This window comes from Myiozetetes cayanensis, unplaced genomic scaffold, assembly GCF_022539395.1.
Source record: "Myiozetetes cayanensis isolate MyiCay16 unplaced genomic scaffold, myiCay2020 scf10, whole genome shotgun sequence".
Taxonomy (NCBI): domain Eukaryota; kingdom Metazoa; phylum Chordata; class Aves; order Passeriformes; family Tyrannidae; genus Myiozetetes; species Myiozetetes cayanensis.
This window is the reverse complement of record NW_026086605.1, coordinates 35817944-35840809: the sequence shown is the minus strand read 5'-3', so window position 1 is coordinate 35840809 and position 22866 is coordinate 35817944. Positions and strand designations below refer to the sequence as shown.

The 22866-nt window shown below is 46.2% G+C and overlaps 1 protein-coding gene across 7 annotated transcripts in view; it reads right to left on the bottom strand.

Annotated features, from left to right (window-relative positions):
- Positions 1-22866, bottom strand: part of PCDH15 (protocadherin related 15) — a 460568-nt gene that overhangs the window by 71117 nt on the left and 366585 nt on the right. For all 7 annotated transcript variants that reach the window (XM_050305502.1, XM_050305496.1, XM_050305499.1 and 4 more), the window contains 6 exons: positions 22232-22364; positions 17210-17289; positions 15656-15749; positions 10163-10291; positions 1749-2054; positions 960-1184 (listed from right to left, as the gene is read on the bottom strand). In XM_050305502.1, coding sequence (XP_050161459.1) covers positions 960-1184; positions 1749-2054; positions 10163-10291; positions 15656-15749; positions 17210-17289; positions 22232-22364 — 967 coding nt within the window. The remainder of the gene's footprint in view (positions 1-959; positions 1185-1748; positions 2055-10162; positions 10292-15655; positions 15750-17209; positions 17290-22231; positions 22365-22866) is intronic.

Genomic DNA, 22866 nt, shown 5'->3' with positions numbered 1-22866 from the left:
CAGCCACACCAGGTGTCCTCCTGTGGATCCATCACACCTCGATAAGTGTCTGGACTGCAATCTCCACCTTCTCCTCCCTCCCACCTCTGTAAATTCTGGATCTGGGAAGTTCATCTATAAGCTCCAATTAAACCATCCTTCCTATGCCAGACATCTCAAGGTTCATCATTTCTACCACCTGACATATTAGTGACATCTGCCCAGCAAAAGGAGACATTAAAGCTCATTTTTTTTCACAAGTCCTCTCAACTGCCACTCAAAATACCACTGTTCTACCTGTCACTCAAGGTTGGAAACGAGGCAGCATCTTCATCTCAGAAACATATGTAATATTTAATTATGGCCACTGATCTGTTGCAAAAGTCAGCCTGTCACCTGACAACACTCAATGTTTCAATTTATTTTCTTTCTCATTTAAAAGATCAGCTGCTTGTCCCCTGTCTCAAGCCTGATCTTTTTGTTGATCATGTGTGGGAAGAGCCTCCAGGAAAGCAAGAACCAGTTTTTTGATCCTACTAATCCCCTTCTTAAATTCCCTATTCCCACACCACTCCCTGTGAGAGTGCACAAGCTGCTGTTACTGAGGCCACTGGGTTAAACTGGATTTCTTCCCTGAACCCCGTGACTAATGAAAGCAATCCACCACAGTCACAGAATCAGACTGGCTTGGGTTGGAAGGGGCCTGAAAGCTCATCCTGTTCCAGCCCCTGCCACGGGATCAGCCCAGGGCATGCACCTCATAAATTGGTGATCCAATATTTAACTCTGTAATTGCACACAGCACAGTGATTATAGACTGCTATGAAACATGGGTTTAACAAGTTTCTGGCAAAAAAAGTAACTCTGTCCAAGTGAAAAGCAGAGGAGCAGCCATGCTGATGCTGTTCTGGTGTTCCTGGGTGGAGTGTTTTGTACCCCCCAAGGAGAGGATGCCCTGAGTGAGCAGTGGCTGCTCTTACCTTGACCCTGACGGTGACAGTGGCCAGCCCAGGGGGCATCGTGCCCTTGCTGTCGAAGGCTTCCACCAGGAAGGTGAAGGTGGCCTCTGTGTCAGCGAATGACTCGTAATCCAAGGATTTCAGCAGGGACAGCTCGCCCGTGTGCCTGTTCAGTGCGAAATACTGCCGTGCCTCCTCCGTGCGGATCCGATAGTTCACCTCCGAGCCCAGATCCACATCCTTCGCCTGCAGGAAAGCAAAGGGACTTGAAACCAAACACAGCCCTTCTTCACAAAACCTCCCTGTTAAAGGACACATAAAAGAAAAGTGCTGCAAACGAGTGGAGCTTTGTTCTATTGCTCTAATTGTATTCGATGTCCACAGGCACAAGGAATCAAATCCACTGGAGGGTCTAAAATCCAGAGGTACCTGGCACAGGACACAAGCACAGTATTCAGGGAAAGAGGCACTGGAAGATGAGTCTGGTCTTGTTCTCTTCCCTGGTGCACCTGCTATCAGCCACTACCAGGGAGAGGATCAAGGAATCCCAGAATGGTTTGGAAGGGACCTTCAAGACCATCTCATTCCACCCCCTGCCATGGGCAGGGACACCTTCCACCAGCCCAGGTTGCTCCAAGCCCCGTCCAACCTGGCCTTGGACACTTCCAGGGACGGACCAGCCACAGCTTCTCTGGGCAAAAAGACCCCTCCCTTCCCACACACACACCACAGTTCCCAATCTCTGCCTGCACTCCCACTGCCACATTAAGTCAGTCACACAACACCTTCTTCCCTCCCTAACCTCCTCACCTCTATCTTCAGGAAGACAGTGCCTGGGGGCAGGTTTTCCGGCACGGAGACAGTGTAGGAGGCGTTGGTAAACACAGGACTGTTGTCATCAATATCCAGCACCTTGATGGCCACGGTGAGCGTGGAGCGACGGGGATCCGCCGCTCCGTCCGTGGCCTCCACGATGAGCTCGTAGTAGTCCCTCACCTCTCTGTTGAGCTTCACTGCTGTGTAAATGCTGCCGTTGGACGTGATCCTGAACAGGTTGTTGAAGTTTGCCAGGCTGTAATGCACCTGCCCGTTGACCCCAGCATCCGCATCTGTGGCCTGGAGGAAGGGCAGAAGAACCACGTTTGGATGCACACACTCGACAGGGCTCGCCCAGAGAAAGCAGGTAACCTGGGGATGGGATTCTACAGAGCAGCACTGCTCGTGTGGCTGCTCAGCACTGCTTCTGCAGGGCAGCCTGCCTCTCCCCGGGGCTCTACCAAAGGGAAGATGTCCCACAGAAACAAACAGCTCGATTTGCAAGGACAGAAGGCAGGTAACCGGATGGATCCCAGCTGGAATCCTTTAGGAGAAGATGCACAGTTAGTTGCTCAGCCTTGGACAACTTTCGACAGGACAAGAGGGAACGGCCTCCAGGCTGTGCCAGGGGAGGCTCAGGTTGGACATCAGCAGGAATTTCTGCCTGGAAAGGGTGGTCAGGCCCTGGCAGGGGCTGCCCAGGGAAGGTTGGAGTGCCCAGCCCTGGAGGTGTCCCAGGCAGGCACTCAGTGCTCTGGGCTGGAGACAAGGTGGGCATCGGGCACCCATCCAAGGGGGGATCCATGGGCTGGGAGGGCTTTCCCAACCTGGATGATCCTGTGAATCAAATCAGTCCTGCAGAATGTGGCAAAGATGTTTATGCCTGAGGATGGACACAAGTTCACAGCATGCACAGCCACATTTTTAGGAACCAACTTGCAAAGCCTGCCATAGATTTGGAAGTAATTTTAATTTACATTCCTATAAAACAAGGTTATCCCATCCAAAACGTATTTCCCAATTAATCTAATAAAAACTGTTGTCTCAGGAGAATTTGTTCTGATGGTTTCCAATTACAGGAGTATTTCAGATTACTTCTGGAGTTTCCTCTGGGGTTTTGTTTGTTTATGGGTTTCTTTGTTTTGTTTTTGATGGTTTGTTTTTGTTGTTGTTGTTTGTTTGTTTTTTCTTGTCTGGATCAGTTATTTCTGTGGAGGCAACAGAACTGATTGGAAACCAAGCAAATCCAACCATCCACTGACAGATGTCAATTAAAAGGATGTGTGATCCACAGACCAGTCAGGATGAAGTCACAGCCACCCCTGCTTAGCACATGGATGTAGTGCAGGGAAGAAGCACAGTGATTTGTATTTTTTTTTCCTTATTAACAATTTTAATTAACTTTTAATTGATTTCCAGGAAGATAAAAGGTTTCATTACCAAGTCTTACAACGAACACTTTCACCGGAATGAAACGTTCGGGGAAACTTCCTGACAACTGTTCTGAAAACAAAACATGTGAATCTCTCGTGATCATCCCAGATGTCATTTACAAAGGCAAATAAATGAGAATGCCTTGCTCACAGGATGCCCTTTGTTTCATTTACATAACCTTATTCATCACGCCATAATTTAATTAAGGGGAGGAAAAATAACAGGTCAGCATTCAAACCTGGGAGCTCTTGGAAAAGCACGTGAATTATTTCCATCCCTGTAAGGACAGTCTTGTAAAGCCAGAATTAATTGGCTGCTCCTGAAACTGGAGGTTCAGCGTGTGGGAACAGAGGTACCAGCTGCACAAACCTGAACAGTCTCCTGCTGCAATCTCTGGCCTCTTCTGAGAGCAGAGGAACGAGGGTGAAACGTGATAACATTTGGGTTTGGAGAACATGAGGAACGAACTGTAGAAAACTAAAAGTGGTTCTTCAGAGAGCAGCAATTAAAACATCCCTGGATGTGACAACATGTGTTAAGGGAAAAGCCAAGCTCTAACTCATGTGTCCATTCCAGCTGTCTGCATCCATCCATCCATCCATCTGAGGACACACTCCAGGGTGATTTGGGCAGTGCTGAAACACCCCAATCAAACAGTGTCGAACAGAAATTCCCCTCAGACAACATCACCTGGAGATCCTCCAGCATCAGGATTATCTGAGGGCTCGGCTTCACAAGCAGCTGGTTTGTCAAGCTGGGCCACAGCACAGCACGTGCTCAAACCAGGAGTCCCTCCCTGACGTTCTGACAGCTGCTCCTGACTTTTCCAGTCAGTGCTTTCTCCCAGAATCTCTCTGCTGGGAGGTAGGAAAGGATATCAGCTCTGGGGTCTCTCCAGAAACCGGGTTCCATGGCAGTTTTCAGTGCTAACCACGACATACAAATCACAGATGTTATTTTTCTCTGGGCCATACAAACAACCTTAGTAATTTCTTCTATTAGCTTTTGCTCCACTGGGAGCAAAAAGAAGTATCAGGGGAAGCACTGAGCCCAAAACTGGCTGGGTTTCTCTCCATTCCCCACAGTGCAGCCTCACCACGTTCCCCTGCAGAGCCAGAGCAGCTACTGCTCTTCTTCCAGTAACTCCTCAGATCCACAAGACAACTCTCATTTCCACCATTAACTTACAAAGTACTGCTTCATAAAACCTAAACAAATTGCTACTTTATTTCCCAGGAAATGCATCCCGTATTTTTCAGAGATACCATCATCTCCAAGGGGACAGCCTTAACCTGTTGTGGTGAACTGACATTTGTGTTACCAACTCTGCTTCAGCATTCCTAGGATATTCCTAAGAATATAAACCCTCAAGTGTTCCAGAGCAACAAATTATCTTCCTCCATCTCAAACAGCTTGAAAACACAGTTCTGGGAGATCTGAATTACCAAAATGCCTCTTGAAGGATCATTAACTCTGCAATATAATGACAAGGGCTTTAATGTCAACAGCATTAATTATATCATTACCATTCTTTTCAAAGGAAACCTTCCACTAATACCCACAACTCCTGCTCACGATGGGGAACAGGATTTAGGCAGGTTAATTGAGGATTTGGGCTTGGACTGCTGGAGCTGGAAAACAGCAAAACAAGGCAGTGGGTTGTTATTCCTACAAGGCTGAGGGAACACAGTGGGAATCCCCATGTTGAAACACTTCTCAGGGACCACCTGAACACCAAACCAACTTCCTCCAGGTTAAATTTCCCCTCCTCAGGGACAAGAGTTCCCTGCAATCCCCTCCCAGCTCAGCAAAAGCTCCTGATCTCCCCCAGCTTCCCAGTATTCCAGCCAACACCACAGCTCCAGGCAGGGATGGAAATTGTGCTGGAGGATCCAAACGCTGCTGCTGGTGAGAATTATTGTTTTCATGGCTGATAACATGATTTTTTTTATTACTGTGGGTTTAATAGGGTTATTATTGAAGGTTTAATGGGTTTATTATTACGGGCTGGAAATATTCCCAAGCCCTTCATTTATGTCAAACTGCAAATCAAGTGTGGGTGGGAGTGTTAAATTGGATTTTGTACTTGTTTTGCAGGGATATTACTGTTTGTGCCCACAGGACCAAATTAACATCTCCCAAGTGCAGTAAGAGGCCACAAATATTTGAAATGTTCTTGACCTCTTGGTATTTATTTGCGAATATTTTAAGGAGGGAACATCAGTCACCCACAAAAGTTTGGACTTTTCCTCTTGCCTAGAATTCAGAAAGGCTTTTCCTCCCTTTCATCCCTCTCTGCCTGATTTTACCCAGACTTTCACTTCTCTGTTCTGTTCATCCTGTGCTCCAAGCCGAGCAAAAGATGAGGAGGTACCAAGACAAAGCAAGAAGAGCCAGAGGCTTGGATACAGTGTGGGATAAACCTCAAACATCCTGAATTACTGGCCTGCACAAAATAACCCAGTGGAGAGAGATGACAGAAAGAACACAGACTAAAACTGGACATTGTTTTACCAGGGGGCAAACTGAGTGATCTGCCACCCTCAAGTCACACCAGCTTGTCCTTCACCACACCTGCAGCAGGAAAAAGGTAACACCCTGTAAATTTTCAAACACTGACACATTTTTAGCCCTTGGAGGAGCCAGAAGAACCTGTGAGGATTACTTTCCCAGGCAATGCTAATTCCAGAGCATCTGGAGGGTTACTTCCCAAACCAATTAAATGAGACCCTAAATGAAACTCCACTGTAAGAGCAGTTAAATGCTACGAGCAAATATAAATTAAAATAAATGAAAATCAAAAACCTCGTGGCTGCAAATTCATGATTTAATGGGCTGGTGAACCTCCTACAAAAGTTAATCACATTTTAACACTCAAAACCAGACAAGCTTCTTTCAGTCTGGCACGCAACCAAAGCCTAACTTTTTAGAGACTTGGGTTTACTGGAAGGATGATTAGGAATTTTTTTGGTTTTTTGGATGAGTATGTTCTTTGGCAGTGTTATGGTGGAGCAATTCAGAGATGAAACCAATGCCTGCACAATGCAAAACCAAAACAACAACAACAACAACAAAAAACCCTCCCAAAAACAAAACTTTCTACCTCACAGATGGAATACATTGCTGGAAATCTCCACGTTTAGCTGGGCTCCCAAAGATTCCTCTAAGAGGGTAATCCATTTTAAAGCTATTTTTGGAATTTCTCTTGACTGCTGGCTCTCCTCCTAAGGCCACCCACTTAAAGAATATTAGAATTAGAATCCAAGCTGGAACATGACAGTCAACCCTTGGATTTAAAACTCCTTATCTCACCAGTCAGACTCTCCTAATGCTCTTGGCTGCATTCTGTCATCTCCCTTGTTCACAGAAGAAAACTTAAAGGGAATTATTTTTCTTACATTACACGTACAGATGGCAAAGACAAGAGGTCTGAACAGTAGGGAAAAAAAAGACACCTGATGTGCACTACAAGGAACTGAAAGCCCATCTGGCTCCATCCCCTGCCATGGACACCTTCCACCAGCACAGGTTGCTCCAAGCCTCGTCCAACCTGGCCTTGGACACTTCCAGGGAAGGGAATCAGGCATCAACATCCTAAATGGGCCTGTGTTATCCTAGAATCTCCTGAGCTGGAAGGGACCCACAGGCATCATCCAGCCCAGCTCCTGGCCCTGCCCAGGACACCCCAACAACCCCACCCTGTGCCTGAGAGCGTTGTCCAAACCCTCCTGGAGCTCAGACATGAACCCACCCATTCAGCAGAGTTTTTACAGCACCAGGCTGAAAGAGGTAAAAGGACTTAAGAGCATCCTGAAAGGCAAGGTGTCAGCAGACAAAAACTAGGATTCCCTTCATTCAGAAATCCCTGGACTCTCCACAAGCAGCTGCCACGGGTGTGCAGCTGGTCTGATGACAAGGACCAGTAATTCACTGCACTGGGAAGGTAAAGATGGAAATCCATACACAAATGTAAGAGATACTGGGAACAGGGAAGACAAGGGCACAGCTTCTGAAATTCATTTACCAATGGCAAGGAGCTGCTTTAGCCTATTTGATCTGTGCCTTAAAAGTTCAGGTAGAGCAGGAGTGGGGCTGCAAAGTATCCTCCAGGAATAACACAACCCCTTGGGAGTCAGCAGCAAGAAGGTGATCCTGTCCAGCACTGGTGGTCTAAAATGGAAATAAGGTGCACAAATCTATGCCCACATCTATTTCCTCTCAAGCCACAGGCTCGGAATTGAAACTTTTTAAGAGGCTGCAGGAATTTGCCTGTTAAGAACCAGATGAAAGGCCAACTGGAAGCACATCAAAGTCTTTATGCCACCAGCATCTCCGTGAGATCTTATGGGAGACGGTGCTGAAAGTCCTACTGAAGTCCTTAAGTTCTTTCTAACCTAACCTGTAGGCAGTTTTCTTAGTAAACATGGAAGAAAATGATACCACAAAGGTTCTATCCAAAGGATCAACCACTTACAAGAAACTATGTCTGACCTTTCTCTGGTCGTGGTCCATCTGCCAGGCTATGATTCTCTGATTTTAGGGTCTGATTACTATACTAGAATAGCCCCACTCCTAAAGAGCAACTCTCTTTAAGCACTTCTCCTGTCCTGTAAAAAGAGGCAGGTGACAGAGGTATCACACACACTGCAAACCCCTCTCAACACTGCTACTTGTTTTTGCAGTCTCCATTTTAGGGAAGACCCAAGGTCAGTGATACTCGAGCACCTGATTAGGTTTACCCACCACCACACAGTTCTTTATCCCTGTTTTCCTTCCCATTTCCTCTCCTGGCACTCTCTCTCCCCGTGGTACCAACATGTTCAAGTTGGAGATTTCAAACAGTGCTGATCACAAACAAACAAACAAACAAACACTGGGGGGTGTGAGGGGATCTCGATATACACAAATAAACATGAATAAAACCTTCAGTCCAGTGATGTCTTCCCTCTCCTGGGGCCCCATGAGCTCAACAGCTTCTTCTTTAACCAGAGCCTGCATTTTGAGCCTGCAACAAACTACTTGGGACTGATTTTTCCCTGAACAGGGGGGTGAAGCTGCCAGCAGATTTTGCAGTCGATACACTGATCCCTTCCTAAATGTCATTCCATGCCTCCCATGCCCCTGGTACGGGTAACAGAGCACTGTACAACGCAAACCATCCCAATGCCCTGCCTTCAGCCTGCTTTACACTGCCCTGAACTGCCCGAATTTCACTGCCAAGTTTCCCATTTGCAGCTCTTTGCTTGCCTTTGGTGGCTCCTTTGTAGAGACCTCTGTGGAGCAAATCTCCTGCTGCCTTTCGGGGCATCCCTGGGATCAGACCTGGAGGAGCAGCAGGGAATCCAATCCTGCACAACACAGTGCAAAATAAAAGGGATTGGAAAGACATCTGCTCCTCTGCCAGCTGGGTTCTTGTTCTTTTAATCCTCAGTCTGCTCCACAAACCCCCCAGGCAGAACTCCTGCGCCAGTGCCTTCAGGAGCTCCACTGGCAGACAGAGCTGGTGGGGAGTGAGAGCGCTCCAGAGTGTGGATCCAACAAACCCTCTCCTCTCCCACAGGAAATCTTTCACTGCCCTTGCTCTACATCTCCTTGGGAAACAACCTCCCAGATGCCACCTAAGCCCTCAGGGGAATCCCTTCTGAAGTCCACCTTTCCCACTCAAGACAAAGCACAGCACAGGAAACTCCTGTCTGTGGCAAGTTGTTAATGGGAGTGTCCAAACTAATTGTTTTATACCCCAAATTGTTTCTAATCCCATCTCCTGGAAATGTCCAAGGCCAGGTTGAATGGGGCTTGGAGCAACCTGGGTTAGTGGAAGCCATCAAAAAAAAAATTCCAGATGCCCAAATCTCTCTTTTCTTTGCCATGGAATGGTTTTTCCAAAGGGTATTTCTACACTGATTTGCATTTGGGAACATGGAAACAACAGGAACCACACCCAGTATTTGTGATAAATATTCATCCATCCTCGTGTTTGAGAGGGTGATTGAGCCTTGAGGGCCCCCAGCAAAACCCAAAGTGGATTTTAAACATATTTGGTACTGATTTGAACTATTACACCTGTGCCTTTTAGCAGGCAAAATGAAAAACCACCACACGTGAAGACAGTGCCAAAAACCGAAGCAGTAACTTTACCATTTGTGAAACCTGATTGAACTGCAGTGAGGAACCCTAAATTCTCCACGTCCAAGGCTTCAAACCAGTCTCTCATGTCTTATTAAATAATACAAATTGGGAAAAAAAAAACCCCCATGATTATTATGGTTATGAGCTACCCAAGACGGTTCCAAATGGTACTCAAAATGTCCTGCTCTTCCCAAAGGTATGAGTTAAGGAGCTCCCATTTTCTATTTACATGGTTGCTACTGGGGGGGAAAAAAAAAACAAACCCCAACAACAACACAGCTTCAAATCCCTCAAATTAGCAATATCCCCAAGCAACATCTATTTTTACGGCAGGTAATCAATTATTTCAGTCAGGGCTGTAACTGGTTTTCCCCCTTAATGGCCTTAAAATGTTTTCTCTGTGTGTGACAGTTTCCTAGAGCCGGGTGTCACTTGCTCAGTGTGGCAGGAAATGATTTACAAAGAAAGCAGCAAGAGGTTAAAAATGGGGCAGCACTGTTTTAACACTGGAAATCTGTGAGAAGCAAGCTTATACAGTGGCATTTCTTAAAACAACAACAACAGCAACAAACAAACAGGTTTTAATGTGTTATTTTTACACCAAAGAGTGTTTTCAGTTATTCCACGTAGCAAAGAAAACAATCAATTCCATATTTTAAAGCACAATTCTGTATTTTGAAGCTCAAAACACGACTTTGTTACCACAGAATGCATCTCACAATGGACAGTTTGCAGTTAAATCTAAGATATTTCGGTGGGATTTGGTCTAAGGCACAGTTATATTGTGCTCTTTCCCAATTGTCTCGACAGCTTGGTTAATAAAATAAACAATTTTAATGACTTACCCTTACTTGACCAACAAAAGCATTGGCTTCCTCTTCCTGCACAGAGAGGTTTTTGGGTAGAAACATGTCAAAAACTGGTCCGTTGTCATTCACATCTGTCACCACTATATTGACAGTAGCAGTTGAGGTCTAAGGAGAAAAACAACTCTATGAACAAATTATCTTTATTTTACAGTTTCCCGGGTGAAAACCTTATTGTTAGTTATTAGAGCTGAGCAGTGCAGAATCACAGGCAAACAGGTTATCAGTTTGTGAGAGAGGGAAGCAGCATTACTTCTTTTAGTCTTTCTATTCTTATCAGACAAAAGAAAAAGGCTTGAGATTGAATAATATAGTAAACAAAGGGCAATCAGATACCTTTTTTCTATTTGAAGGATTATGAAGGATCCTGTCATAAGACCAACATTTCAAATAATCCTTTACTTTGATTTTAGTCACAGCTTAGAAACCTATCAGACGTGGATGAATTCAGTGAGTTCAGAATTCACTGTAATCAGAGAAGCATTTCAAACAATCTTCCTTTTTTTTATTAGCCCCAATTTAGCAAATGATCAAAAAGTGGATGAATCCACGAGGAGCACTCAAAGCAAACTCTGGGTGAGCAGCTGTGCCCCTGGGCTCCCTTCTTTTAAATCTGCAACAACAGACTCTGAACTGAGAGAGAACATGGGAATAACTCAAAAATCCTGCTTGTTCAGCTGAACGCAGGAAACATTTGCTGAAAGGTTGAGATGCCAACCTCTACCATGAAATGGGAGTCCCTGTGTGCCTCTGGGATGCCCAGAGCAGCAGCTCTGCCACTAACGCCCCAAACTGCCACAGTCCAAGGTCACTGACTAAATCCCACACTTTTATCTCCCCATTAGATGGCTCCAAAGATTTGCCTGAGCTCTGTGCAAAGCACAGCCTCGGCCCTGCTCTGAAATAGCCTTTATTAGACAACTGGAATTAATTACAGAGGCTTATTCAGAACCGCAGAACGGAGCGGCGTTGCTGACAACACGATCATCCATCCTGGGAATAATGGGGAAAGTCACCTTCTTGCAGCAGCCAGGGAAATGTTTGGCACTGGGCAACAGGTGGGAAGGGCCACAGGGAGTGAGGGAATGGGTCACTGCTGCTCATACTTCGAGTGCTGCACCACACCTGGCACCTGCATCCCACGCCCCCACAAGGGTACTGCCCACCCTGGCTCTGCTGTTTGTACCTCTGCAAGGTCATCTGCACGTGGCAGAGGAAAAGGAACTCAGAATTCCCAGCAGCAGGAAGCAGATTTTGCCTTGCAAAGCTTGGGGGGGGAACAAACAGAGAAAAAAGATGATGCTTCAGGAAGAGATGGTTGAAGCAAATCAGCCCCGTCCAACCTGGCCTTGGACATTTCCAGGGATGGGGCAGCCACAGCTGCTCTGGGCAGCCTGTGCCAGGGCCTGCCCACCCTCACAGCGAACAATTCCTTCCCAATATCCCATCTAACCCTGCCCTCTGGCAGTGGGAAGCCATTCCCCCTTGTCCTGTCCCTCCAGGCCCTTCTAAACAGCCTCTCTCCATCTTTCTTGGAGGCTCAGAAAGCAAAGAGGGTCACACACTTCCTAAAGAATCATGAAAAGTTGCAGAGTTTCACAGAGGATGCTCCAAGACAGTGACACAGCAAAAAAAAAAAAAGCTCTTCACATATGCTTAAATACCACTAAAAGCCTTTAAAGAAACCTGAGTGGTTCCCCAAAGCAGGGACTGATACGTAATCCACAACTTGGTTTTGTGTATCCATCAAATGGATCCTCCCCATGGAAACACAGCAAGGCTAAAAACCCGCTCTGGCTGGTTTAAAATGAGGCATTTCTTCTGCAGATTTGCCAAGCAGGGTTTGGAAAGGAGTCCTGAAGCTACTGCTGGAAATCCACCCAGGGAAAAGCCAGCCCAGCCTCAAATCGGGCATTTCCCGTTCATTACTGAAGCAAGTCCTGTTTAATTCTCTTTTATAAGAAACATAACTCAAACAAAAGATCAACAGCAGCAATTTATGGCTTTCTTAGGGCCCCTGAAACAGTTCTTACACATATAATTCTTCCCTAAGCAATAGTTGTAACATTTACATTGCCTGCACAAACATCTTTGTGTCCCGAGCACGCCAGGCCCTGACAAACGTTATGGATGGGAAATATGAAGGAAATTCCACTTTATTCTTGTTTTATTTGTCCCCTGTCATTTAAACTGAAGCTGGGAATTGATGAGAGCATGCTATGCCTCGGAGAGGAAACATTGTCAGCTCTGATGTCGAGCAAGTTTATTAATCTGGACAAACTCTAAGACAAACACTCATCCTGAGACAGAACTGGTTTGTAAATAATAAAATCTGAGGCAAAGACCTTATTTGATTAAAAAAACCCAAAACCCAACAAAAAACCCCCTGTTAATAATGCCTCTGATCCACACATCAGCACTTATCTATATTCAGCTCAACAAAACTATACTGGAATGATCACAGAACTGTTTTTGGACCTTCTTTCCCTACAGTGTAGGGCACGAGAACTTAAAAAGTGGAATCTACCACCCCCTTACACCTCTCCAAGTTACACAGAAGAAATGGCCAGCTGGATTGCAAAGAAACAGCGCAGAGAGAAGAGATGGAGGCTTGAAGGGACAAGATAAGGCTGAGTGAGAAAAGATCAGGCCCTAATAAAAGATCTTGCCCTAATAAAGGGAGCTGATACAGGGAGAAAAAAGCCTTCTCTCCAAGAGGAGGGAATCTGGCTGGACAAAGTTCTTGTGCACACTGAAATTTATAGATCAGCTGAAATTTTTATGGCTTTCTCACACAGAATCCATAACTTGGCAGGGAAATAGCAATAGACAGCGTTTCTCTTTAAGTAGATTTAATTAATATGTTAAGGTAGTATTGAAATTGCCCAGAATAAACAGGCCATGTAGATTTTTTTTTTGGTTTTGGTAGGCTTGTTTTACTGATTACAAAAGGGTCACTCAAGTAGAAGTCTTTTTCAATGCAAGCTCTTTTGCAGACAAAATCTCTGTTCAGCATTTCCTGAGAGGCATGTGTGCTTTCTTCTTGCTACATAATGGAACTGATGGGGAGCAGAGACAGGTAATATTTCAAGGAGTAACAGAAAATTTACTGTAATTAAGTCATTCTCTGTGTGCCATTCGAGAAGTAAATCTTTGTTTAAATTACCTTGATCTAGTGCTACCTGTTTTGCTCTAAGGAAGGTAATTAATTCCAGTGTCATGGGAGAAAGATGCTCTGAATTATTAATGATCTGAAGAGGGCTGAAATACCCAAGTCTGACTTACAAGATGAACCACAACTGAAATAATGTGATCATAGAATGGCCTGGGTTGGAATGATGACCTTAAAGCTCATCCCATCCCACCCCCTGCCACGGGCAGGGACACCTTCCACCAGCCCAGGCTGCTCCAAGCCCCATCCAACCTGGCCTGGGACACTTCCAGGGATCCAGGGGCAGCCCCAGCTTCCCTGGTTTCCATGGGAAAGGCACTCAGAAGAAATGGTGCTCCCAGGACACTGGGGCTGGTGCTGCTTCCCAAAATGAAACCTGAGCTTGTGTGGGAAGTGTCCTGCTGTCCTCCAAATTCCTGGAGGTCCCAGGGTGGAGAGAAAGATCCATTTTGGCACTGTTCCCCGGGCCAAAGAAGATTGTGTCAGGGCTGGGGATGCCTAACAAGCCTTGTTTATCTCCATGAAGGAAAACACTCCTAGTTTTATGAGAACAGTGTTGAGCAGGCAAGAGAGTCACCACCTTGAGAGAGATGCTTTCAAAGCAGCGTGGGATAAATCTCTTTCAGAAAGCATCACCAGTTCCAAAGCAGAGCAACATTTCCCAGCTGGGGTATTCCATCTAAAATGCAGTATTTTATATGCTAATATTTAAAAATTAATGAGCCAAAGTGACGCCCCCTTTGGTTTCATGGTCAAAACTCTTAGCTCAGAATTCAGCTGAAAGTTATTACTGACCCTGAAATGTCTGGGGTGCTGCTCACAATTTCTGAAGCAAAATCACTGGGTGAAGCTACAAGGACTGACCCTACTCAGTTAGGTATGAAACATCAATAAAAACGTGTCATTTTGCCCACTGTGGGACTGACCCCATGGAAGGGACCCACCCTGGAGCAGTTCCTGAGGGACTGACCCCATGGAAGGGACCCACCCTGGAGCAGTTCCTGAGGGACTGACCCCATGGAAGGGACCCACCCTGGAGCAGTTCCTGAGGGACTGACCCCATGGAAGGGACCCACCCTGGAACAGGGAAAGGTTTCTCTCCCCGAGGAGAAAGCAGCAGCAGAAACAACGTGTCCCTCCCATTCCCATCTCCCTGTGCCTCTGGAGGGGAGCAGGGAGAGCCCGGGAAGGAGGGAAGTGTGGGTGGGGGAAGGTGTTTTTCAGCTTTGTTTTACTTCTCATTATCCTGCTCTGATTTTGCTGGTAACAAATTTCAGTCAATGCCCCCAAATTTAGTCTGTTTTGCCCGTGGTGGTGCTCAGGGAGTGATTTTTCCCCATCCTTATCTCAGCTCCCGAGCCTTTCACTGTATTTCACCTGACAGCAATAGCAACAAAACCCCTACACACGCTAATAAAGCCCTTTCCCTTTGAATGCCTTTCAAATTTTAAAGAAACAAGCAAATCCAGCAAAGGCTGCACATGGAACACAAAAGCTCACCTGGAGTATATTGGACTCTAATAGCTGCTTTCAAACAGCTCAGTGTTGGATGGAAAGGGCTCAGGGTGGATACGCCGCCAGCTAAAATATGTTAATGTGATTTAAATTACATTGTACCTGCCTGGGGAATTAACTTTGTCGTGTTTAGGGAAACTGAAGCCAGTCATTCAGTCAGATCCCCCGTTTTCTGTAGGTACTAATGGGATTGTTCAGGAAAAGCCAAGCTGGATGACAAGCAGCAGGTGAACGAGGCGTGCGGAGCAGGAGTTTTGGAACTGCAGATTTTTTTTTTTTCTGTTTTTCTTTTTAAAGAGACACTCTTGTTTCCAGATAAAAACTCATTAAAAATCAAAGCTCCTCCCTGAAATCACAGTGACTTGTTGAAACAAGCATCCCTGTCCTCAGAACACTTGGCAAGGCACCAGCCAGCAAGGAGCTGTCAGACAGCAGGGAGCACCTCCAGAAGGGCTGGAAATCAAGGAAATTGTGCAAAGACACAAGGAAGCCTGGCAAATTAGTCAAACCCACTGCTTCCTGGCATGGGAGAGGCATGGAGATTTGATGGTGTGGTTGAACTGCCCTGTTTCATCCATTTGGGTGTAAAATAAAAGCCAAGAAGCTCATCCAGCCCCATCTGGGATTCTGGCAAGCCCGGCTCTTCCCCTTTTGGTTCCACCACAAGCTTTGGGGGCACAAAGAAGCAGATTACAGATATATTTGCTCAAGATCTGTACCATGGACACTCCAGCCAGCCTGCCCCCTGCCCAGCCCCTTCCCCTCAGCGTCCCCAGGGCACTCACCCCGTCGGGTCTGCCGTCCGAGGCCGTGACAATCAGGATGTAGCGGTCGGTGCTTTCCCTGTCCAGGGGTTTTCCCAGGGCCAGCAGCCCAGAACTGCAACAAAACAAACCCACAACACGTCACCACAGCGGCTGGCAGGGATCTACAGGTACTTTCGGCTCCACCACTCCGTGTCACACCGAGGTTTCCCTCTGAGCAGGTTAAGGCTAATAAAAAGCCATGAGACAATCACTTATGTTTTCCACTTGGAAAATTTAGGATCAATACACCAACCTAGTTATTAATTTATTTGATATTTATTTATATATTATTTTTATTTTTGTTTAATGTTAATCCTCCTCTCATCTCCTCTCGAGACATTCCAGCAGCCAGGAAACCAAACACGCAAGAAAGGCTGCAGGAAATTTTGCAGAGGAGGTCAGCCTGAGTTTCTCTGTGTTAGGGAGAAGGTTGCCAGCGTCCCTCGTGCAGGAATCCCTACGAATCCACGCTGGATTTGCTGTGCTGGAGCTGCAACTCGCAGCAATCCCTCTGAGCTGATGAGCACAGCACACCGTCCCTGATCTGCACCAACAACTCCAGTCCCAAGGCACGGGTAACTCCAGCAGCCCAACCTGGGCACCTCAGTGAAGGAAAAGTCTCCCCTCTCCAAGGTGTCCCTTCCCTCACCTGACAAGTCTTTATTATTATTATTATTATTAGAGGGCCCATCCATCACTCCTGGTGGAGGAGAGCACCATCTCCTGGGATCTCCAAGGGGGTTTTACATTCTCCCCTAAATGATCTGATTCTCCATTTATGGGAGATTTCTCACCTGGAGCTTCCCTAGGACATACAAACCTGTTTCAGTAGGTTTGTGCATTTCACAGTCTCTCCCTCACCCTGAATTTTTTGCAATTATACACCATGAACAAATTAGCCCCAGGTTACTCCTGTCCCATCACTACCACAGGAAGTCAACTCACCACTTTCCCTTCCTTCTGCAAAGAAAAAAAGATACTTTGGAGTGTAAATAATAGCTAACAGTAGGTAAATAACACCTAATAATAGGTAAACAATGGCTAATAATAGGTAAAATAAAGAAAGGGTGGTGGGACAGGCACAGACAGGTCTGGTGCTCATAATTTCATGATGCAGCCTCTCTTTCTCACTCTATTTAAGTTGGTATTCAATTTGAGGAAAAGAGGTTTTAAAACAACGCTCAGAAGGCTTTTTTTAATACAGGCTAAACTGCAAGGAGGCAGGAAAATAAAGCAAAAATTGTCCCTGTCGTTAGTCAAGAGCTGACAGGTATAAGGTTCTTAATTAATCCCTGGTCACTCTTCTAAAAAGAATGCTTCCACTTCAGTGAGTTTTACCTACTTAAAGTGTTCAAAATAAATAAATAGTCCCCTGTGAAAAACTCCAGAGCGCAATAAGGCTCTCAGAGCTCTCACTGACGTGTAAGGAGCAGCTGAGCATGTGTGATTGCAAACCCTTTCTTTCACTCTCAGCCCCCACATTCACTTGACTGAAAAGCTACAAGTCTTCTTTTCCAAGGGTTCTCCACTTACCTCTGAGAGAGATTAAAAACTTGTTGAGGATCTCCGTTCTGAATGAGGTATCTTATGGGGTCACCCTCCCTATCAAAAGCCTTTAGGGGAAAAAAAAAAGAGGATAGAATTAAGTCAGTGACAGAGCTTTCTTTACTTTCTTTCCACGTGTAAAGTGGAGAATCAACCCCTGAGGCTCCAGGGATGTCTGCAGGGACGACACTGATCTCTGCTTCTAAGGCAGCTCTGCTTACTGCAGATGGGCTACTTCTGATGATAAAGCTGTAGCCACACCAGCATTCTCATGCTACACAGGATTATCCTGAATACAGGATTAATAATTAGTCATTATCAGTAATTATCAAACTGATGCCACATATACACACACAGCAGCACAAGTCTGAAATTCAGGCTTATTCAGTCAGGTATATTTTACATAGCTACAGACTGATCAGACTCAACTTCTTGTTTTCTTTCTTCCTACTCTTCATTCCCACTTCTTGTCCGGATCCCTCTTTCTGCTGGTTTACCAGACTCCCAATCTTTGGCTGATGCTCCACCCAGCAGTGCAGACATTGATTAACACTCTCTCCAAGATAATTTGCTTCTTGGGGATGAAGGTTCAGATAAGACCTTTAAGACTGGCTGTCAGCAGCACTGAAACAATGATATTCCAACTACTAGGTGCCAAAAAACCCCCACCTTTTCAGAAGCTGAGTAAACTGCTTTTGTTGTTAAGCTTTGGCTAACCTGTTCCCAAACCCAGCCATGAATCTGCCATGGAATTATTACTGTTTTGTCAAGGGTACACAAAAACCTTTTCCCAGGAAAGAGTATTGTGAGCTTTTTAGAGAAATTACTATTAAACAGTCTCCTGCACAGTGGCTAAGTCAGATGAAGGGGACCCACACAAAGGGAGAGCAAGAACAACCAGAGCAGCACAGAGTCAGGAAAAGTCAAGGCAAAACTAATAGAAACAGGAAAGAACACAAGGGATAACAAAGAACTGTTCAAACTGCAGGGGAAACCTGAGGAGTGTGATACCTTCTGAGCAGAAGGGATGGTGTTGAGAAGGTCAAAGAGCTGACACTGCTGGATTAACTGTGGCAACAAAGGGGAGAAATCTCGGCCGAGAACGGGGAAAGAACAGGCAGAGAAGTTGTACATAAATAGAGCATCTTTAAATCATCTGCTGAAATTAAAGCCTGATTAAGTTCATCCTGGTGTATAAATCCCAGGCTGAAGCAATCTCAAAGCCATCAGAGGTTTTCTTTGAAAACTGACAGAGGAAAAACGCGCCGAAGGGCAGACACAAGGTGCATCCTTCACGGGGGAATGAGCCAGGGAATCACAGGGAGAGCTCAACTCCTGGAGAAAGGAACAGTCAGGATCTGACTCAGCAAAGACCAGGGAAGAATTGCCAGCCAAGAACACAAAATGCTACAAATACTGGAGCTAGAAAACTTGACTAGTTGGCCTCTCTGAGGACTATCCCAGATCCTACATCACCCTCCTGAGTGGCCCTTTGTACTCCTTCTACCTGCAGGGCATCCTGCCCTCCCTTCACATTCTGGGGTGTCCCACAGCTATGATTAGGGCCTGCATTCACAACAAGAAGTCGGGAGACTCTCAAAAAGACAGAAAATAAAAGACTGGCTCTAGTTCTTTTCATCTTCTCCTTATCTCCAAAGAAAATCCACCTTCTGCTCTAAAAGTCAGGGAGAAAACCATAACTGGTTGTTTTTAAAAGCTCCTGTTTCCAAAGGACAGCAGGTTATTATGAAACAAGAAAACCCCTGAGGGCTTGCGAGTGAGGAGAGCAATCCATACCCACTGTTTTCCAGCTCAGTGGAACACAGTGACTCCATAAATTGTACACAACGATTCCATGCTGCCTCCTTGTTCAGCACAGAACTGGACCGTGGTAACAGCCCTATTTGTTTTGCAGGCTCCCAGAAAGATGACACCATTTGCATATTTTAATTAATAATGGCTGGCAGAACACGAAGCCGTAAATGCCTCCCAGGCATGCAATAAACTCTGAGGTTTATTTACAAATTAATGCTGTGGAGACCATTTAATATTGCATTAATCTCAAATGTTGTTAATTAAAACACCACTCACAATCAACTGGGTGCATTATAAAATAAATAACAGCATAAGAAAGAAATACAACCTTCCATCCTCAGCAAGGAACAGGGAAAAGGGAGAAAGTGAATTTTATTTTTAGAACAGGTATTTTAAAGCCTAAAAGGAAGATCTGAAGCAGCTGCATTTGTAGTGTTATTGACCCTGATGTTTTGCAGATCTTCAGATTTGCCACCTTGGGAATATTTAAAATGTTTTGCTCACTCTTTCCCAGATTTTGTAAGCCTGATGCTGCAGGCAACACTAACAAAGTATTACTGAGAGAGAGTCATAAAAGAATAATCTCTTAATCTGCACCAACCTAAACCCTTGATTTATTGGTCAGAATCACGAAAGGAAACAGCAGTGTGAAAATGCACACATGGGCACACTTGATAAATATTTGGGGTCTGGTGATGTTCCACATGGAGATGGAACACAGGCAATACCTGAAGCCACTGCTAGAACTGCACAAAAAACCCCACACAAACCAAGGTGACTAATTGGTAACTTTCTGTTGCCTGGAAAGGACAGCCCAAGATTTCACAAGCTTAAATACTCAGTTTATGAATGTTTAAAATGTCCTGGCCAATTTTACACAGCAGGGAATGAAGAAAGATGAAGACAGAAATACAATTCCCACAAGTGCTTTCATACAGAGGGGTGTTTTAATGCAGAATGAGGCACCTGAACTTAAAATCACTGAATGGTTGGGCTGGAAAGGACCTTAAAGATCATCCAGTCCCACCCCCTGCCATGGGCAGGGACACCTTCCACCAGCACAGGGTGCTCCAAGCCCTGTCCAACCTGGCCTTGGACACTTCCAGGGATCCAGGGGCAGCCACAGCTTCTCTGGGCACCCTGTGCCAGGGCCTGCCCACCCTCCCAGGGAACAATTCCTTCCCTATATCCCATCTATCCCTGACCCCTGTCAGTAGAAAACCATTCCCCTCTGTTGTATCACTACACACCCCTGGAAAAAGTCCCACTCCATCTCTCTTGTGTGATGAACCCACATTCCAGGTCCAGGATCACCAGCCCTACAAAAGATGCAGTCCTGGACTTAGCCCCAAAAGCCAAAGCCAAGCATATTTGGCATTTAAGAAGCCAGTATTTTCCACAAAGAACAATTGTCTGGTTGAACTCACGCCATGCACAGCAGACTGGTAATACAAGATTAATCCACACTGAGGTAAAATCAGTAAAACTCAACATCTTCTATGCATTTCCAAAGCTCTTAAAACAAACTGAGGCATTTCACTCTTCCCCAAACACAATAACCTGTGATTTCTGGGGATCTTGGCATGAGGCAAGAGAACACTGCTCTATCCCCAGAGCTCTCAGCACCATCCTGGAGAGGGGAACAGGAGCTGGCACGGCCATCCCGCATCCCCCCTGCCCTGCCTGGCACAGGCTGTCTCTCCTGGACTCCCTCAGCATTCCTTACCAAGGATCACATGAAAAGGACACAGAATCTACACGGTACAATTATGGGATCACAGTTGTTAAGGCTGGAAAAGCCCTCCCAGCCCACGGATCCCCTCTGTGCCCACCTTTGTCCCCACCTCCAGGGTTAGGGCACTCCAAACCTCCCTGGGCAGCCCCTGCCAATCCCTGACCACCCTTTCCAGGAGGAAATTCCTGCTGATGTCCCCCCTGAGCCTCCCCTGGCACAGCCTGGAGGCCGTTCCCTCTCCTCCTGTCCCTGTTCCCTGGGAGCACAGAATGTGCTGTTTGGGATTCAGTGAAACATCGAAACAGATTATTCCAACACTTTCCAACTGCATTCAGATTGTGCAAACCCCTTAAATACTAAAGCCTGCCAATAGTTCTTCTGCCTCCAAAGATCCCCCAGGCCCTCAGACACATATTCCATCACCTGTCAAGTAAACACAAATGTTTCTGTTCCTCAGCATGCTCCTGGCTCCTGCTCCTTTGTGGGGTTTCCAAAAGCAAGAGTCTCCCCACCAGGGAGGAGAAGGCTCCTGAACAGCATGGCCCTTCCATCCTGCACTCCCTGCAGGCACCGCAGATGTGCCAGAAGTTAAATCTGCAGCACTGAGCTAAATGAGTCACCCTCCCTCAGCACAGGTGACTAAATCAGCCTAACCATCCATAATAATCCAAATCTTTCATCAGCAAACCATTTAACCAGGAGCTCACCCGTTCACCTGCATCACTGGCTCAATTAGAGCTCCTTTATTTCGCTTTATTTCGCTACTACTGAACGTAGCATTAAGTTCCTGATCTCCCCACCCACAAAGAAACAGGATCTGAAGAGCTGTCATTTATCTGCCCATTTTGCACAGCTGGTTTGGAGCTGTGTGGGCAGAACACAACACAGCAAAGGCTCAGGGAACAGCCAGCGAGGAGAAAGCTGATTCATGAACCATTAACCCAACAGGGGAAGGTCTGGGCTCTGCTGCGTGAGGATGGGGGTGCAGGAGGGAGCTCCCTGGCCCTGGGGCACAGGGAGGTGAGGCACAAGGAGCATGAGGCCATCCCTGACCTCAGATCACCTGCAGAGAGAAGGTGATGCCTCGTTTATACAGAGCGGGGGGCGAATTTGATAGATGAGCAGTGGGATAATTAGAAATGGGACGACTAATCGAATTTCTTTGTGCACAACATAATTACAATGTGAAAAAGGAAAACCCCTCCCCACGTAACCACTTCAGAAGATGGGCTAGGCCCTGTAAGGAGTTGCACTCTAAGCTGTGGAGAAGTAAACAGGCACTTTACTGGTTCTGAAAATCATCCAATCCCTATGAACTGCCCTTTTTCCTCCTGTATCCGAGGACTGGCTTCTGCAAGGCAAGAGCAAAAACAGAAGGAAGGTGGTGGAGGCTTCAGCACCTCCAGGGAAGCAGAGGGAAGAACAGGGAAGCCCAGGGAAGCACAGAGAAGCATCAGTACCTGCAGGTTTAACAAAACAGCTCCGATCCTCATGGCCTCGCTCACTTCCAGGCTGTACATCAGCTGGGGAAAGCGGGGAGGGCTCTGGTTGTTGGGTGGCAGGACCTCGATGTAAACAGTGGTGATGGAGCTCCTGCAACACAAGGAGGGGGAAAACCACAGTCCAAGCCAGTGAAAATCAGTAAATCGACAAGCAAGAGGCAACTCATAAAGCCTGGTTTATACACCGTGTGTTCTCCAGCTCTAACAACCTCCCTTTGCTTCCTTAAAAGCTTCAGGATATATTCCACCCCTCCCCAGATCAAAAGTAAAGCAGGAAGAAAAGCCATTAAAGGAAGAAAAGCTAAATAGTTTCCCTCAAAGTAGCCCAAAGTGGTGCTCTTTCAACATCAGAGCAGTAAGACACCAGTGCACACTCCACACACTAACACAGCTCACGGTGCCCTGGTGATCCTGTGTCCTCTACAAGACATTCCCAGTTCTGAGCTGGCAACTGCTCCTGCCACACACAGCATCCACCCCTGGAGCTGTCAGTCCGTGTGCTGCCTTTCCTTGGAAGAGCAGGACAGAGAGGATCATGCTGGGAGGAGCCATGGCCACAGCTCTCGGGCAGGATGCAGCGATGCCGTGGCTCA